The following is a 16474-nucleotide window of genomic DNA, read 5'->3' on the forward strand; positions in this document are numbered from 1 at the left end:
TGGTTGATTGAGGGGGTAGCTTCTGCCAGGACGTTCGGCACGGGGCTTGGACGGGTTGATGGTGCTGATGCTGGGGCTGCCTCTCCGGACGAGGATACGAGGTCCTCGGACCAAGCGGAAGGAGCGCGAGATGCAGAAAAACAACAAAGAACCACAAGGAACGAACGACTCACAGGAGGATCACGAATCAGCGAACGGCGATAGAATACTGCATGCACCCGGCAGCTCCCGGGTTCGTATTTATACTCGCTTCCATTCTCCACCATTTCCCACGGGGGACACTAGCACGAGCAAGAACAGTCACGGCAAGTGGAGCACCAAGTGCCAATCCTTTTTCTCCGCACATTTGAGATGTTTTTCGTTTGGCGTTTTATTTTTTTGCAATTCGCATCTCGTGCCTCGTTTTCGGCGTGGCTCACACCATGTTGTGCCGCAATCTACGGGGATGGTGTGTCCCAAAGGGGCACGACAGCACTCGAACGGTGATGATCTGCTGCATTCGCACGGCTCTCCCTTCCCCCGTTGCACAGTAAACCTAGTGCACACAATTCGGCGGCCGCTCGATCAAGACATATATTGCAAACAGGAGCTGAGAAATCGCATTCCTTATGAATGATCAAAATATAAAACAACTCTCAGTAGTTTTTTATTCATACATCATGTTGTGTGGAAACCACTGTTACGCCTTTCGGCAGGATTTTTACTTAAGTTAATGGTGAAATATTGGCAACCAAAAATTTTCTCCTTGTTTTTTTTGTAAATATTAAGCAATCCTTTAAAAAAATTATAACGAAGACAGATTGAAAGATGCACTATTAACCTATAAAACGTTTTCAAACTGAGGACCTCAGATTTTGTGTCACACTGTGCGAGAGATCAAACAAGGAATTCACTTAACCTCCTTTAACAAGTATCCACTTAACGTCAAGAAGTTTCTATCTTATCCAGTGTAGGCTGTGATTAGGAAGCTTCCATTCGGTGGATGGAAAATTTCTGAGGTTTTTCATTACTTGCAGACACTGAAGTTAAAGTCGACATATTCAATTTGACCAAAAAGATTGTAATTTACAAATACATTCGCAGTAGTTTGAGCTCATCGCACATGTCGCCGTGAAGGTCACATGTGCATCGAGTGCCAAACTCATTACAGAAGCGCCCTCGGATAGGAATCTCGGTAGTCAGAGATCCCCCCCTCAGAGCGAAGGACTGAGGGTGAATTGACTACTCCAGACAACCGCTCGCCAAAAAAGGGTAGGATGTGCAAATGTGTCCCTACCTTGACGGAGATGGAAACATGTTGGATCGGAGATTAGTTTACTATCAGGGTTGCGCGTTGGAAACGAGGTGGCGGTGGTAAACGAAAGGGTTGACAGAAGCTGGTTTGCTGGAGGGTGACATTAAGGAATGCATTTGATTTCAATTATTATTGTGCACCGTACCAGTCGCGATCCACAGCCCATGGTGACATGGTCTCCGCCAAAAACGGGGTGAGCCATGCAGAAGAGACAGCTGAGTGGAGGCTTCTTTAAATGCCGGCACGGTCACGATGGAGCAGACGCTCCAATCCAGCGAATGTCACCCTTAGACGAGGAGGGAGGGAGGGGATTAGGGAGCGGAATCCGTAGAACAACGGACTCAGCTCGCCGATGGCCCTACCTGAGCATAACCTACGGATACTGCTGACTTCCTAACGCATGCCATAGTAGGTTCCTTGTATATATTCGGCTATGAGAAAGACTACGAAGAACTGAAAGGTGTACAGTATTTAGAGTAGAAGATTGCTACAAACGCTCCTGAATATTATACAAGTCGGTTGTATTCCGTTAGAGTAGAACCATGGAGGTTCGAGAACTTGTTGGAAAGGTTAAGGTATTTTCATGGTCAAGAAGAGTTGGCGCTTTCTGGATGTTGGTTGCCCGCCACATCAGAACGTGTCTGCACAGATATATTTCGCGGCAGCGGTATTACTTCAACCGCTAAGGAAACATCACCTACAGCACGTACGGGAGGTACATCAGGTTGGTGAACAGAACAGTGCTGCAGAGAACACTGGAAACCATAAACGCCTTCAGTGCATCCTCAGCAGTCCAGCGTGCGCAACAATGATGGTAAGTGTAAGCGGAAGTACCCGATGACGGGAACCTACCTGCTTGACTGTCATCAAGCGAGTGTGTGCGTGTTTGTGTGTGTGAGAGAGAGAGGGGGAGTGGGCAAACATTCAGAAACATTCGCAAGAGGAATTCCAGCTCGCCGTGGTGCTTGTCTCGGAAACAATCCAATATCAACATGACACAAGTAGCAGCACCTGCAGTAGACCGTGCTTCCGGTGCGAGACCCTTTGTCGTCGGGAGAGAGGCCCCAAATTACATATAAGATGTTTTTTCAATCAAGTTGTTTATTGCAATTTAGTCAATGCAATCAGAGCTAGTAAAAACGGCGTGCAAGGCATGTGTGGAAGCATTCTTAGCTCACGAGGGAACGCGTCCCGGTGTTTCGGAACAACCGAACAACAGCACGAAGGAATCGAATTACAACCTGGGTTATTCCGAATGTCACGTTGCGGAACATCTTTCACGAATTTATGGTGAACCTTTGTAGGATGTTTATTGGATGAAAATTTTAGATGCTGCTTTACGAAGTGTAATGTCCATTGGCACACACACACACACACACATACATATCCACACCCGAAAAGATGTTTAAAGGCAATCCCGGTAGTTGGAACGCATTATGACGGTTCCCATCGCGGTGACAATAGCGGGAAAAAGAGGAAAAATCGTTTGTACATTGTATGGGCATTATAGCAAATGGCCGCAACAGGTTGTGCTGCCCGCAGGAGGGAGCTGTGGGGAGCGGGAGAGGAAAGAGAGACATACACATTAAGCGGGCCCACGAGAAGGGTAGGGGTGAACGAAGTGTGTACGGTGGATAAGGCGGTGGTCCACCGACCAGCGAACCGTGCGATCGTGCGTACCGGCTCCAGCCGGCCACGCACGGCTTCCCGCAACCAGTGCAGCTTGTCTCTTCGCGGCGGAAGCACGTGCTCCGGACCGAATTTCTCGTGCGAGCGCGCGCGCGCGTGCTCACGCTGCCGCCCCAACACCTGCGGGCAACCCCCCCTAGGCGCCTAGGCAAAATAAACCGATCCGAAAGCTAACAAACAAAACCTCGGCGAAATACACCAATCCATCCGTACGCCCATTTAACTCCAGCTATCAACTCCGGCGTGCGGTGGCAACGCTGTGCGCAGCGAAATGTGACAGTACAGGCTGCAAGTGGTACGTAAATGCGCTCTCGGGGACTTTCCATCGCCGGCTCCACGGTCAGCAGCAGAAGCAGCGGCGGTATGCTGATGCGGTAACAGCGCATCGGTATTACACCACTGTGTGCGCTATGAAACGACGAGAAAGAAGTAGGGCGATGACTTGGCACAGTGTGGGCAGTCTGCCCCGCACAGTGAAGGGGATATAGGGGAACGGGCACGAGGGTGAGTTTGAAGGGAGCCGATTTTCTCCGGTGGCGGGCGCGTTCACCCCAATCGGAAGGGCGACAAAAGGTTCGCGCAGGCCATCGCGATTCGGGGGCCTCACCTCGAGGCTCAGCTTTGTTCAGTGTGCCAGTCAACGGCCGTGTATATGTGTGTGCGTGTGTGTGTGTTCTTAAAACTTCTATTGCTATTCTGTGTCACGTTGTAATGGAAATTCGTAGCGTCCGGCTTTGTTAGCTCCCAACCAAGCTCAAGTTTCACACCTTAGACACGTGTGTAGTGCAATCCCACCATCTTGAATTGTGGTACAAACATAAATTTATTTAAATAATTTGGCAGTGAACCTGGTGGTGGTCAACTTTCGACCGTTACAAACTCATTATTCAGAACGAACCGTTCCAACGTCCATATAGTAAATTCGGCGTATCGAATGGCCAGCATTATCCACGACGATAAGCAACGATCCTCATCGATCAAACTGGGCGTCAAATGTTCAGATTTCCTTGTTATAGTATAAATCAATGCTGCCAAAGATTTGAACGAGCGGGGACTCGTTGCCACCGCTGCCGTTGTTGAGCACCGACGTTGCTCGAAAGCACCGACGTCCAGGAAAGCAACCTTTACCCTGTCAGCTGCGGCATATACGGCAGCATTCCGCGGTGTCGACCAAAGCTAACCGGTCGCGATCCTGGAGCGTCCTCAGCTTCGGTACAGCTTGCAGCAGGGAATCAAAGCAAGCTGTACCGAATCAAGCAGAATCCTTTGATAAGAGCTTCGCTCCAACACCCACAGTTTGCCATCCTGTTGCGCCCGGACAGTGGGGGCCTTTGGCACACTGTACGCCAGACCTCGCGCTCCAAAGGTCCCCTCACTGTCGTACGTGCAGATGGGCTCCTGACTTCCCCGAATGTATTCATTAAACACACCTGATGCAATTACATATAAGTTGTCCCCATCGTCGCCTTCCTCGATGATGCACTCGTTCGTATGGACACTCTTTTCGAACATCGCATCCAATACCTCGCCCCTCTGCTGCTTGTCCAGCGATCGATAAAAGACCGTATCGGTCAGTGCATCACACAACCATGTACGCGTCTCATGCGTTTTAGGAGCTGGTGGTCGGTCACTTTTGTCCCCGTTGTCGACTGACTGATCCGGATTCGGTTTGGTACGCACCGGTTTTACTGGCGTTGTTTCTTCTTTCACTGACCTCACGGTCTGATTATCTATTGTGACGGTGCCGAGCTTGATTGACGCGTCCGTCGCTAGCTCTTTACGTTTCTCCTCCAGCCGTCCAAAAAATGTCAATCCGAAGCGGATCAGATCATCCGGCGGCTAACTATTCTGTAATACTAATAAGCATTCTGTAATACTGCTGCAAAATGTCCCGCTGCTCGGCAGGACCCTGTAGTTGACGCTCTTGCCCGGCCATACCAGCATTATAAACGGTCAAAGCCTCTATAAACTAATTAAAAAAAAAAAAAAAAAATACCAGCTCTATCGCACTCGTTTATCGATCTACTGATTCATCCGTTTCTCCTACTGTAGTGTGATGTTGAATTTCGAATGTATGTTACGCTGGATGAATGTCGCAAGTATGTTACGCTGGCTGGAATGCACTTCCCTTGAAATTATCCTAAAATATTATGGTCAAAAGCTTTGTTAAACCGACCAAACACAATTGAATCACAAAACACCTGTAAAGTACCTTCAGTTCACGATACACTACCCCAATTTGAGGCAGTATTTCAACATTAGAACTACCGAGATTCTAACGCGTGTCAAAATGACTGGTGTTTGTTTAGCGAGTATTTTTCATAAGCTAGTATACGTTCAACGTTTATTTAGATTTAGATATATTTTTGGAGTCAAAATCAATTTTTTCAGCATTTGATGTTATCATTAATGGTCAGATATTCTATTTAATCTATGAATAAATTAGATTGGCTTAATAAATTCTTAAGGATTGATTGTACACTACCACTTCTTACAAAAGATCAGATATTGTTTGAACAAAAAGATACTACATTCGTGTTTCATTTAGTTATGTTTAAACTCATACTTTTGAAACAAGTCGAATCAACTAGTCCGGTAGTTCTAGTGTTAAAGGCAGTAAAGGTTCGTTGAAAGGAATCCATTTATAAACTTTACACCAAATATGTATTCGTCACAAAAGGATTTTAGAACGAATATCAACATGTGTAGGTGTAATGCGAGATGCCTAGTATTGGATAACACCGATCTTCAACGCGGCTAGTAGCGCTGGCTAGTAGTCAGTCAATGGTGGAGTGTAGCGGTCGGTGGTTAACAGTTTTGCGGGCGATGTGATGCGTTTAATTTGTCCGATGTGAACAGTGTGTATATGTGTGTTGTTCGTACTTTGTCGTCGGTTGTCAAGGATAACCATACTCCAGAGGTATGATTTTTATTGGTTAGCTGTGCATTAGACCAGTGCATTAGAAGAGGTCAGTGGCTTGCTTCGTTCACCTTGCGTCGCCATGATCAATACAAATACCATTCTAGCGCATAGTGCAACTTCATGCACGGCTTCAGTCGTTATGGATCAAATATTTCAGAAAAAAATGAAAGCCTCGCCGAACAACATTCGTATAAAATGAAAGTTAAGGTATGTTAGAAAAAACACACAAAATGGAGGAAAAAACCAAACGTACGTGCAAGAGGAAAGCCAAAAAGCCCAATTAACTAGCCGGTCACCCTTTGATCGGCCGTTCGATCAAATATGCCTATTGACATTTTTGCTCCCCCCACCCGGTTTTGTGATTTTACGTAAAGCTGACTACGCAAAATACAACGAGGCAAAAGGCAATAAAAAGTGAAAACAACGTGCCCCGAACATCATCGCGGCGGCGAGTGAAATTGATTGGCAGCGAGGAGAGGAATAAAAAATGACCAAGCAAATGCGATGCTTTGGGTAAAAGAAGGAAAATCGAATGCTCGAGGATGCCGGAGGAATTTTAAAAGTGAAATTTAGCGCTCCACCGTTATTTGGCACCGTACCGCGATCCGTGCCATAATCGGACAACTTTTACATCGATTCGTCGTAATACGTCGCCGTTTGCTGTGCAATCAACATTTGTTCCAGATTTTTCTCTGTGTAGAATTACTAGTTGGAATACAAATAACACATAGCACTGTAGCCCCGAAAGCTTGTTTGTATGAGCAAAGTATGTTTTAGTTCAGTCGACTCGGACAAAGATGTCAAGCATCTTAAACTTTATTTATTCAATTTCCATTTATTTATTTCCGCTACGTTTTTTATTAACAATTTTAATTCGAAAAATCAAATATACCTTCGTTTGCGTGCCACCCGAGCCACAGTCAATCGACTATCCCCACTGGTTGTCTCCTTTGGGCCCATTGCATAAACCATCAGAAAACCTAATTCCGGCGTGTGCCGTGGCGTGGCAACGAGGCGCGAAGCCAATTATTTCGGCGCTTTCGGCTTGACGGCGCCCGGCGTAAGCGTACCGAAATGGCGCACCCGCCAGCTTCGGTGTGCTAGGCTAATGTGCACGGCTCTGTGTGGACTGTGACGCTCATCTGCTTAATGGCGTGCCGCTGCCTGCCAGCAAGTGTGCCTTTTTGTCCCGATTACGTCCACTGTGGGGCCATTTTGTTTTCTACCTTTTTTTTGCGAGCGGAACGCTCTTAATCACGTGTCGATCAACCGTGATCGATGCTCGATTAACGCCATTTTTTCATTGCATTTGTGTGATGTTCACTGCCACCACCAATGCATTTGTAGCTCATAAGTTTCAATGACTATTTTTTTCTCCAGAGGCTAGTTTGAATTTCAAGAAACCATTGCATCTAAACAACATATGTTTTACGTTTGATTTACTCTATCGCTAGCAACTACGAAACAACTTGTTTTCGATTAGAAAATCACCCGAGAAGCGTGTGTAAGCCGTTTGGTTATATTTGATGTTTTTTCGTCATTTTAGTGCTAAAGTGTTCGTGTGCAATATAATAAAAGAGGAAAAAAAATATATAACAGAAACGTAAACGCAGCTGGGAGCTCGTTCACGGAGTTTATCGAACCTCGCAGCCAGGCGAGATAGTTTTCAAAATGAAGAAATTCATGTCGACCAAGGCAGCAGCAGCACCACCACCACCACCACCAGCAACTTCGACATCATCAGCCTCTTCATCCGACCCCTCGTCCACGTTTGCCACGTTCGAGGCGCTACTGCGTGCGGCAAACCCGTCGGAACATCCGGCGTCCCGCACGATGCGCACCATCGGGGCCAGCAACAGGAAGATAACCCCGAAGCCTCGTCCTCCACCCACCCCGGTCAGTGCCTTTTCGTTCGATTACCCGCCATGCAGCGACGACGACGGTTCACCCGAAAAACGGCCGGAAACGCAGAGTGAGTCACCGCCACGCCATCGCCCGGAGGGAGCATTATCGCCAGCTACCTCGGCCTCGACACCGTCCCTAGCCTCACCATCGTCCTCGCCGATGACGGCGACGACAAAGTCGACGAGCGGCGTGATAAAAATGAGCGGATATTTGAAGAAGAAGCGAAATGTAAGCGACAACCGTCGAAGTATCCCGCGAACCATCCGCTAATGTGTCACCCACTTTCCTTTATGGCGCTTTTTTTTTGGATGCTGCAGAAAATGGGCGGTTGGCGCAAGCTGTTCTTCATCCTGCAGAATCAGCTGTTGCTTTCCTACTCCTCACGGGACGATTACGAGAAGAAGCTTGCCCCGTTCAAGGATATCATCAACCTAGTGCCGGGAACGAGGGTCATTCCCACCACGGGGCCGCGGTTCACGATCGAAACGAACTCGAAAGTGATGTACACATTCGTGAGTAGCGTAACCTACCAGCTGTGTTGCGGAATGGTAATGGTGCATCTTTTTCTTTCTGTGACCATCCCGTATAGCGATGCGATGATCAAGGTAGTTGCTCCGAGTGGATTATGGCCCTGCTTGATAGTCTGAATGCGATCAATGGTGGCGTGAACATGGATAGGTCGTTCAGGTATGGGTAAGCACGAAACAGTGAACCTATCTTGTTTTCCTTCAGTTCGACCAAGCATTATTCCTAGTCCACTACCAACGCAAAGAAATCTCTGCAGGATTCTCTTTACATCCTTTGGCAAATCAATATTCCAACCTATCCTTTTGGGAAAAATAGAGTGGGACCATTTATGTACCGGATAACTGAAAATGTATCACCCTTTGTTATCCTTCCTCGTTGCAGTCCGCAGAACATTTTCCAGCGCTCTACATTGCCGCTGGCATCAATTGCACTACCGCCCCGCGGTAAACTATTCGACAGGACCGTCCAGCGGCAGCGCAGCGATGTTAGTTCAGCCATAGGCGCCATTGCGCCACCGAAACCCCCGCGAAGCTTCACCAGCAGCGTCCGGCCGCCGCAGCAGCAGCAGACGAGAGGACGTGAGACACCGCCCGAGATGCGAAGGCGAAGCGAAGATGCGCTCAATAATAATATCGAGGCGCTATCGAAATCAGCCGCTGAAGATGATACCACCGTTAGTAGTGACAGAAGTAGTAATACTGGAGAAACCAGTGTGAAGAGTAAGATTATTGCGTTCGAAACGCAAGCGAACTTACAGGAGGCACAAGAAACTGTGCCATCGAAGAATAGCAGGAATGCAACAGGGTACGTAAAAAAAATCGAAAAAAAATGTTCTAACCATATTGCTTTGCTAGTGTGTGACCTAGATGAGGGTTACATTTACAAGGATACTACTTCTCGTTATCAAAGATATATTTTCGGAACACGAGCGATCTTCGCCAGTCGCACGGAAGCTGTTTATCCGAACGTCTGCTTTTAACAAACAGCAAGCGTTCTCAGGGGGAGACATAGGGTGGCCTTTATCCAGGCCGCTTGTTCCATCCACTTTCCGAAGTCGAATCGGGAAAAACTAAAGGCCAATGCACTTTTGAAAATAGAACACATCGCCAATGCAGCTACCGGGGGAGGGGTATTTGATTGCTTACGCTGGAAGTGGCACGAAAAGGTGATGTTGTTGATGTTGTGATCACATGTGTGACGAGGGGGAGAGTGCACGTTCCTGTGCGTTGTTTATTTGTTTGTGCGCTGCTTTGCTCAGTCGCGTGCGAGGAAAGGTTAGGCACATTAAACTCGTAAGAGAAGCAAGAAGGACACTCGCAATCAAAACCTTCAACTACACCCAAGTTTAACGATACAGTTTTATCATATCGTTTTGTTCATTTCGAATCCATCGTTTTGAAATCCCTTCTGTCGGCCGGGTAGGATTCAAGATTGTGTGGCAATCAAAATGTACATCATCACATGCTCCAGCATGTCTTTCGCGCCTGATGGGGTAGGGGATGGGTGAGACGTTGAAGAGTAGACGTATTTCGTAAAGTAGATATTTCGTGTAATGTAAAATACAAGCAAAAAGTCAAATTCATTGCTCTTATTTAAATAATTATTTACGAAAATATGGCCTTTTAAAATTGTTTATCCTTTTCGAATGCCAATATTAGGTACACAGCTAATTAGGACATAGTATATTATTCGAAATTAAGATTTCATCACCAGATTACAAGTGGACAGTTTGAGTCTGTTTTTTGAAGAATATCCTTAAAGAGACCATTAAAGTGATTTCAACAATCTTATTCCAATTTAAAACTCCTCTAGATAGCCCACTGTGAGAAGGGCCACAGCAACCTTTTTTGTCACTTCACATGTTTGCACCCCGTTTTGGTTTTTCTTTTTAATAGAAAAGGTTACCGAACGGGTAGCAAAGGCAGCGATGAAGAGAGAGACCGAGAGAGAGGAAGAAGGCCTAGAGGTCTAGGACTCTACGTGGAGCACGTAGAAAAGAGTGGAAAACAGGAAAATCGACAGCAAGCAGACCGTGACACGACATACGCCACACGCTAATGGTGGAGCAGGCTCTTGAGATTGTGTAATCGGGCTAGGGGTTATGGATGGTGTACATCTGGCTGATGACTATCCCGTCCCGGATCTCGATTAAGCCATGTACACAAAAGCCCCCCCCACCTATGGACACGCTCCAAACACTTCGAGAAACGGTTGTGTAGCCTTTGTGAAAATTTTCCTTGGCGTAAAATATGCGACTTGGAAAAACCGCAACCAAGAAGCCAGAGAGACTTTATAGTCAAAGATGACACATTCTTTAGCACACGCGGTCGGAATTTTGCTCCACGACCTTGGATGCAACCACACACACAAGCGTTACGATTCAACGCAGTGCTTCTTGCCAACAACGATGTTGCGCAGGTAATGTCTTACTTAACATGAAAACAACAAATCCTCTCGCGCCTACTCGCGTGCAGCACGTTCGAACGATGAGCCTTCTTCGCATCCAGTAAGGTTATCTTTTTTTTCTCAAACATCCACTGCCACTCCACATGGTAACGGGTATGGTAAATCTCAACTACAACGGAAGAGTACAAAGGTCAAGGAAAAAAACAGGATAGGGGTGGAAGCTAAAACCTACTTTGAAGCCTTCCATTTAATTCCAATCGATTTAAAAATGGAACAGGAATCGTTACAACAATTTTTTTTCAACTCTCCACCCGACGAAGAGGAAAACGACGTCTGGAACAAACTGCATCAGACATCAGGTCTGGTTTGGAAGATAAAAACCGTACTTAAAAGCGAAAAGGGCGAGAAAAACCCCCCGAAGGAAAAAGCAAATATACATAAACAGGGTAACTCTCACTCGAACTTCCTATGAATAATTTCCACAGCGGCGATGCAACGTCGAATGCAGTTGCTTTTCGGGAGGATTTCTTTTTTTGTTGAGAATTTTCCTCCAGATGGTTTTCTCCTTACTGTCGGTTTGGTGTTCACTCGCCAACAATAACAAATGCACACAGTCAAAATATTAATGTCAGGGAAAGGAAGAGGGGGAGGATGAAATCACAAGGTTGGTGCTGGGATTTTTTAATAATGATTTCGCCTTTTTCCTACTCTACTTCCGGATGACAGTTCCACCACGTGCTTTGATAATATTTTCATCTAATTTTTGAAAAATTGATTTACTGTTAGTTTTTATTGGAATATTATCGAACGTTTTTCAAAAGTTTACCGATGGATGTTTTTATGAATTGTGTGGTTTAAATATTACTCAGCCACAGTAATACGAATTAAATGCATCAACAAGTTGTGAAACTGATTGTAATAACATTTTAAATTGGAAATAGCACACTATGGACGTTTGGAAAATATTGTTAAAATCCATGTTCCTATTGTTATTTCGCTCGGTAAATGAAAAAAAAGGAAACCCCATCAGTGGTCGAAGTTGTCGATTAACTACGGAGTTCCGAGTTTCTCCTGGATGACGGAAGAGGGAGGAAAATTGGAGTGATTCTATTTTCACCCACTGCTTTTCGTTTCAGAATTAGCTGCAGCGGTGAGGGGAGGCAGGAGGAAGAACGGCAAGCGTGTGGGACTGATGGACGCCATGGAAAGGTACCGTGCAACGAGGGCGCGGAAGATGGTGACCGATGGAAGTGGTGGCTGCGGGAGCGCCAGTCGGAAAAGCAGAGGCAGGAACAGCGGGAGGGAGGCGGCAGTGTTCTGGCGAGGAGCAGTGCAGCTATCGAAGCTGATGAATGTTGCAACGACGGGACGGAGGCGAAAGTAGAGCAAGATGAGCCGCAGCGGGAAGCGCTGGCTGAGGTGGATGCGACGCCGGAAGATGGTGAAGAGGTTACGGATGAAGAGGAACAGGAGGAAGAGGATGATGGGGAGGAGGAGGAAGAGGAGGAGAGTGAGAGTGCTGGCACGCAGCAGAAGATTTTCCGGCTGCATCCGGACGTCTGGAGAAAAACGCATCAGTCGGTGGACGTGTGCCGCATCAACAGCATGTTTGGCGAACGAACGGCGCCCGGGACGCCGGCGGCGCTGGAGTCGGTCGGCGGCGCGCAGCAACACTCGAACGTTACAACGATTCACCCCGTCTCGAGTGACGAGGAAAATCACCGAGACACCGCTACCAGAAAGCTATTCACAAGGTACGCTATCCAAAATTTTCCTGAGGAAAACGAGAGTGAGAGTACCAACCTTTTTGTACAGTTTGCTTTTCAAAAAGTTCGACTTGTTTCCTGATTTACATAATTTGAATTTAACCATATTGCATTCAACTGTTTTTGTCAAGAGAATCAGTCAACTGGAAACATTAGTGAAGCTTCGACAAATATCAAAACACTACCTTCAATACGAACACTTGAGTAATCGAGTTAATTAATGCACATTCATAAACATTTTTAGCTTCATCTATAACTAAAGATACGAATCTCCACTAGCCGAAAGATTCATAATATAATTTAGTTGGTTTTTCCAGGCAAACCTTTGCTCTAATGTAAATAAATTCTTACATGTTACAATATAAATAGAAAAAAACATTCTTTGAGAACATTGTAACATAAAACCCAATTGCACAAAGAACGGTTTAGTTCGTGTAGAATCTACTCATCGCTAATTACACGAAACAATTACAGTGTTGCAATAATTTGTTTGCTTGTAAATTGTTTCATTAAACTGTACAGTGTTGTTGGAAATTAACTTCACGTTCCAATATCAACAGAAGTGAAAACAACAAGTTTGGTGATAGCAATAAGATGCAAAACATAACTTTAGTGTTCTCAAGCTGCGGTTAGATGCCACGATGTTCTTAAAACGTGCGGAAAGTTCGAACATTACTTAACTGTATTTGCTAGTTGAAAACGTGGAGTTCAGGAATGGTGTTGTCGATGTCTACAGTTTTTTTTCACTAAAACAAATTTTAACAGAGATAAATTCAATAACGTGTGATGCTTTGGAGTTTGTAATTAATTTGTTTTGTTCTCTAGGAACTTCACTTGAATGCTCGCTTCTTGGGTTTCCATGTTTTAATGTTTGTTCGTGGATCATGTTTTCTAACTTGGTCAAAATGTCAATGCTTATGTAATGAATTTACTTTTACTTTTCGTTGCAGTTCATGCAGTGCGCTCCCCTCGGTGGCTCTGAGCCAGCCCGTGGAGCTACCGGTTGGGGCGGATACTTCCGGCGAAAATCCGTACGCCACACCCGCTGGAGAGTCGGGCGCGGTTTACGCCGACGTTCGCGACTACCGGAAGCCCCGGGCCGAGCTGCGGGAAACCGCCAGCGAGCCAATCTACGCCGTGGTGGACATATGCGCGAAGCGTACGCGCCGGGCTGCGCGACAAACGCTGCAAGGGCCGGACGAGACGCACACGGGCACGGTGGACACGACCCGATCGCCGTTCGTGTCCGTCTCGCTGCCACAGATTCCGACGGCCACCGGGAGCGGCCACCGACCGGCCGCCAAGCGGTGCTACAGCAACAACAACAACGACTACGAGGACGTGAACGACTTCCTCGACCGGCTCGAGGAGGACGAGCGAGACGCTCGGCGTCCGGAAAACAACAGTGTCCTGCTTTACGGGGACGACCACATCTATGAACCGGTAAGAACGGTGGCCCGTTTCCTATTTGTTTTAATGCAAACCAATCTTGTACCTAAATGAACACACTTTACAGAAAGTTACGGAAAGTATTTAAGAAACGATAGAATTATTTCAACCACCGCCAATTACGTCAAAACAAACATTTGGAATCTCTCTTTGCAAACTATTCTTGTATGAATGAATGTATTTATTGTTTTGTCGCTAAACAAGTAGACCAAGCGAAAAACTGGAAAATATCTTTTTCCTAGGTTTGTTTGAAAAAGTTAAATTAAAGGCAAATATTAACGATAATTGGATTTAAAATAATTTTTGAGCATTGATTTTGACATTGTGAGATCTATAATTCTTGTTATAACGTGCCAGAATTCAATTAAGTGTTCCGAATCTCACATATTCCGTTCGGTAATGGTATGTTGCAATTTAATCTCTTTTTTATTTTGGGTAAAATTATTATCCAGGGAAAAACCCTGGACCCTGGAAAATTCCTTCAAAGTGTATATCAGCTTGCAACGGGCAAAACCAGGAATACCCCCTTCCTGTGTCCAGCCTAATTAATAAAAGTTGGGTTTGAACTGATTCAACTAATTTTTTTCAAAGATACAAAGATAAAAGCAAGCAAAGATGAACACAAATCTTAATTATATACTAACAACATCAATAATAATCGATGCGAAAACAAACAAAATGAAATTAAAGAACGGCAACATGAAACCACTAAAAAATAATCTCACGAACCAGAAGTAGAATTTGTGGAAGCGAAGTTTTTAATTGTAAATTGGCGTTTCGAAGATCGTTTATATCATGATAGGGTTAATAGTTTTTCATAAGCTATAAAAATGTATTGTTTTTTGGGATTTGAACCGATTGCATTAGCTGAGTTACAATAGAGTAACTTTCAGACACGACTTATAACTCAACTGACCGTGTGTTTCCGTTGCAGATTCAAGTGCCGGAGCGGATCATGTCGTCGGACACGTCCGGTTCCTCCACCTCGCTGCCTGCTTCGTCCTCATCCGGGCCCCCGGCCGGCGGAAACAGTCTGTGGAAGCAGCTGAAGCGGATGCACCTGCAAGGCTCGCGGCACCGGCTGGCACTGCGAAGGGTTTTCGCTGGCAAGGCGGCGGCGGCGGTTGACCAAGCGCGAACCGCCAACCAATCGGCGTCCGAGAGCGATGGTGGCGAACCGGGCGGCCGGTCACCGTCGACGCTGGAAGGGTTCGGCCGGCGGCTCGACAGTCACCGGCGCTCGATCAAGAAGCGCATCAAGAGCCTGTACGACCGTGGAAGCCCCTCCTCCACCCGCTCCCCATCCTCCTCCGGCACCTTCGAGTACGAGCAGCGCAGCAGCGGACCAGCGGACGCGCCGGAAGCGGAGGCGGCCAGCTCAGAAGCGTTCAACCGCAGCCAAGGTACGCGCCAGTCGCGCAAATCGCTCTCGCTCGACAGCTTCCTCTCGACGGCGAATGGCAGGACCCATGGCACCGCCACCGATCAGCTCCGCGCGCGTCTCCTCATCGAGACGAAAACCAAGTGACCTGACCACCAACAAAAACCAAAGGCTTTACGTACCGTACCAGAACGAAGGCGAAACGGCCACCGGATAACCGAGGGTTGGGCAATGGGGAAAAAAACTTAAGACTAAGCCTTGCAGAGCACTTAGCTTATAAGAGCTTTATGTACATTTGATTTTAGTCGTCGAAGCAATCGTTTGAAATCGTTTCAACCAAAACCGCGACATTCGTATTAGTCCATGATTTTAAGACGAAGTTCAATAAACAACTACAGAACCAAATTTTTAAAACAACTGCAACCAACTAAAGCGCAATTTTTCTTTCACCCACTTTGGTACTAAACTATGGCTTGACAGGTCGTTGTTGTTGCTGTTGTTGTTGTGTGTGTGTGTGAAATTCTTTTTTATTCAATTTAAATTGTCTACTATGTACATAAACAGAGGGTTCGCGGATCGCAATAAAATAATAAGAGTGTAGGTATTGTGGTGCGAATAATCATCGTGTCATACCGACCACCATCATGGAAAGTGTGGAGAGTGAAGGTAAAGAAATTATTATAATCATCATCGTCGTCGCCAAAACAATATAACGCCGTAACAAGAGGAATTAGGTAAAACTCTAAAAATAGGAGAAAGCAACCAATTGAGGATCGTTACAGGAATAAAGCGCGGACGCTGCAAACCGAACCAAGTGGCCAGATATTGACCACTACATACGCTGTACATACATTTTCACCCACTTCCTCTCACTCACTGTGCTCACTCTTCCGTAACGATTTGATCGGGGTGCGATTTGTTCGTTATTGCATAATAATTAGTGTTTTGATTGCCACGTGGAGTACGTAGGGGAGGGGGGAGAGTAAACGAAACGCTCCAAATAATCCCCCCCAAAATTAAGTAGTTTCTCGTGAAGATTTGATAAAGTGGAGTTTAACATATGCAAAAAAAAGAAAGTACGGAAAAACCAAAACTAACGAGGTACAGCGTTTCGTTTCTTCATTTCTAGCTAG

The 16474-nt window shown here is 46.0% G+C and overlaps 1 protein-coding gene across 1 annotated transcript; it reads left to right on the top strand.

Annotated features, from left to right (window-relative positions):
* The first annotated feature begins 7577 nt into the window (after positions 1-7577).
* Positions 7578-15760, top strand: LOC131291084 (uncharacterized). Its single transcript, XM_058320274.1, has 7 exons — positions 7578-8039; positions 8129-8323; positions 8401-8498; positions 8721-9143; positions 11882-12499; positions 13462-13954; positions 14895-15760. The coding sequence occupies exons 1-7, from the start codon at positions 7578-7580 to the stop codon at positions 15486-15488; spliced, it is 2883 nt and encodes a 960-aa protein (XP_058176257.1). The 3' UTR covers positions 15489-15760.
* The last annotated feature ends 714 nt before the right edge of the window (positions 15761-16474 follow it).

The sequence above is a fragment of the Anopheles ziemanni genome, chromosome X (genome assembly GCF_943734765.1).
Source record: "Anopheles ziemanni chromosome X, idAnoZiCoDA_A2_x.2, whole genome shotgun sequence".
Lineage (NCBI taxonomy): Eukaryota > Metazoa > Arthropoda > Insecta > Diptera > Culicidae > Anopheles > Anopheles ziemanni.

Excerpts from the sequence above, each read along its gene's own strand:
- LOC131291084 (XM_058320274.1), top strand. The coding sequence starts at position 7,578 with ATGAAGAAATTCATGTCGACCAAGGCAGCAGCAGCACCACCACCACCA. Across the intron at positions 8,040-8,128 it reads ATTTGAAGAAGAAGCGAAAT|AAAATGGGCGGTTGGCGCAA; the intron begins GTAAGCGACAAC and ends TGGATGCTGCAG. Across the intron at positions 12,500-13,461 it reads ACCAGAAAGCTATTCACAAG|TTCATGCAGTGCGCTCCCCT; the intron begins GTACGCTATCCA and ends TTTTCGTTGCAG.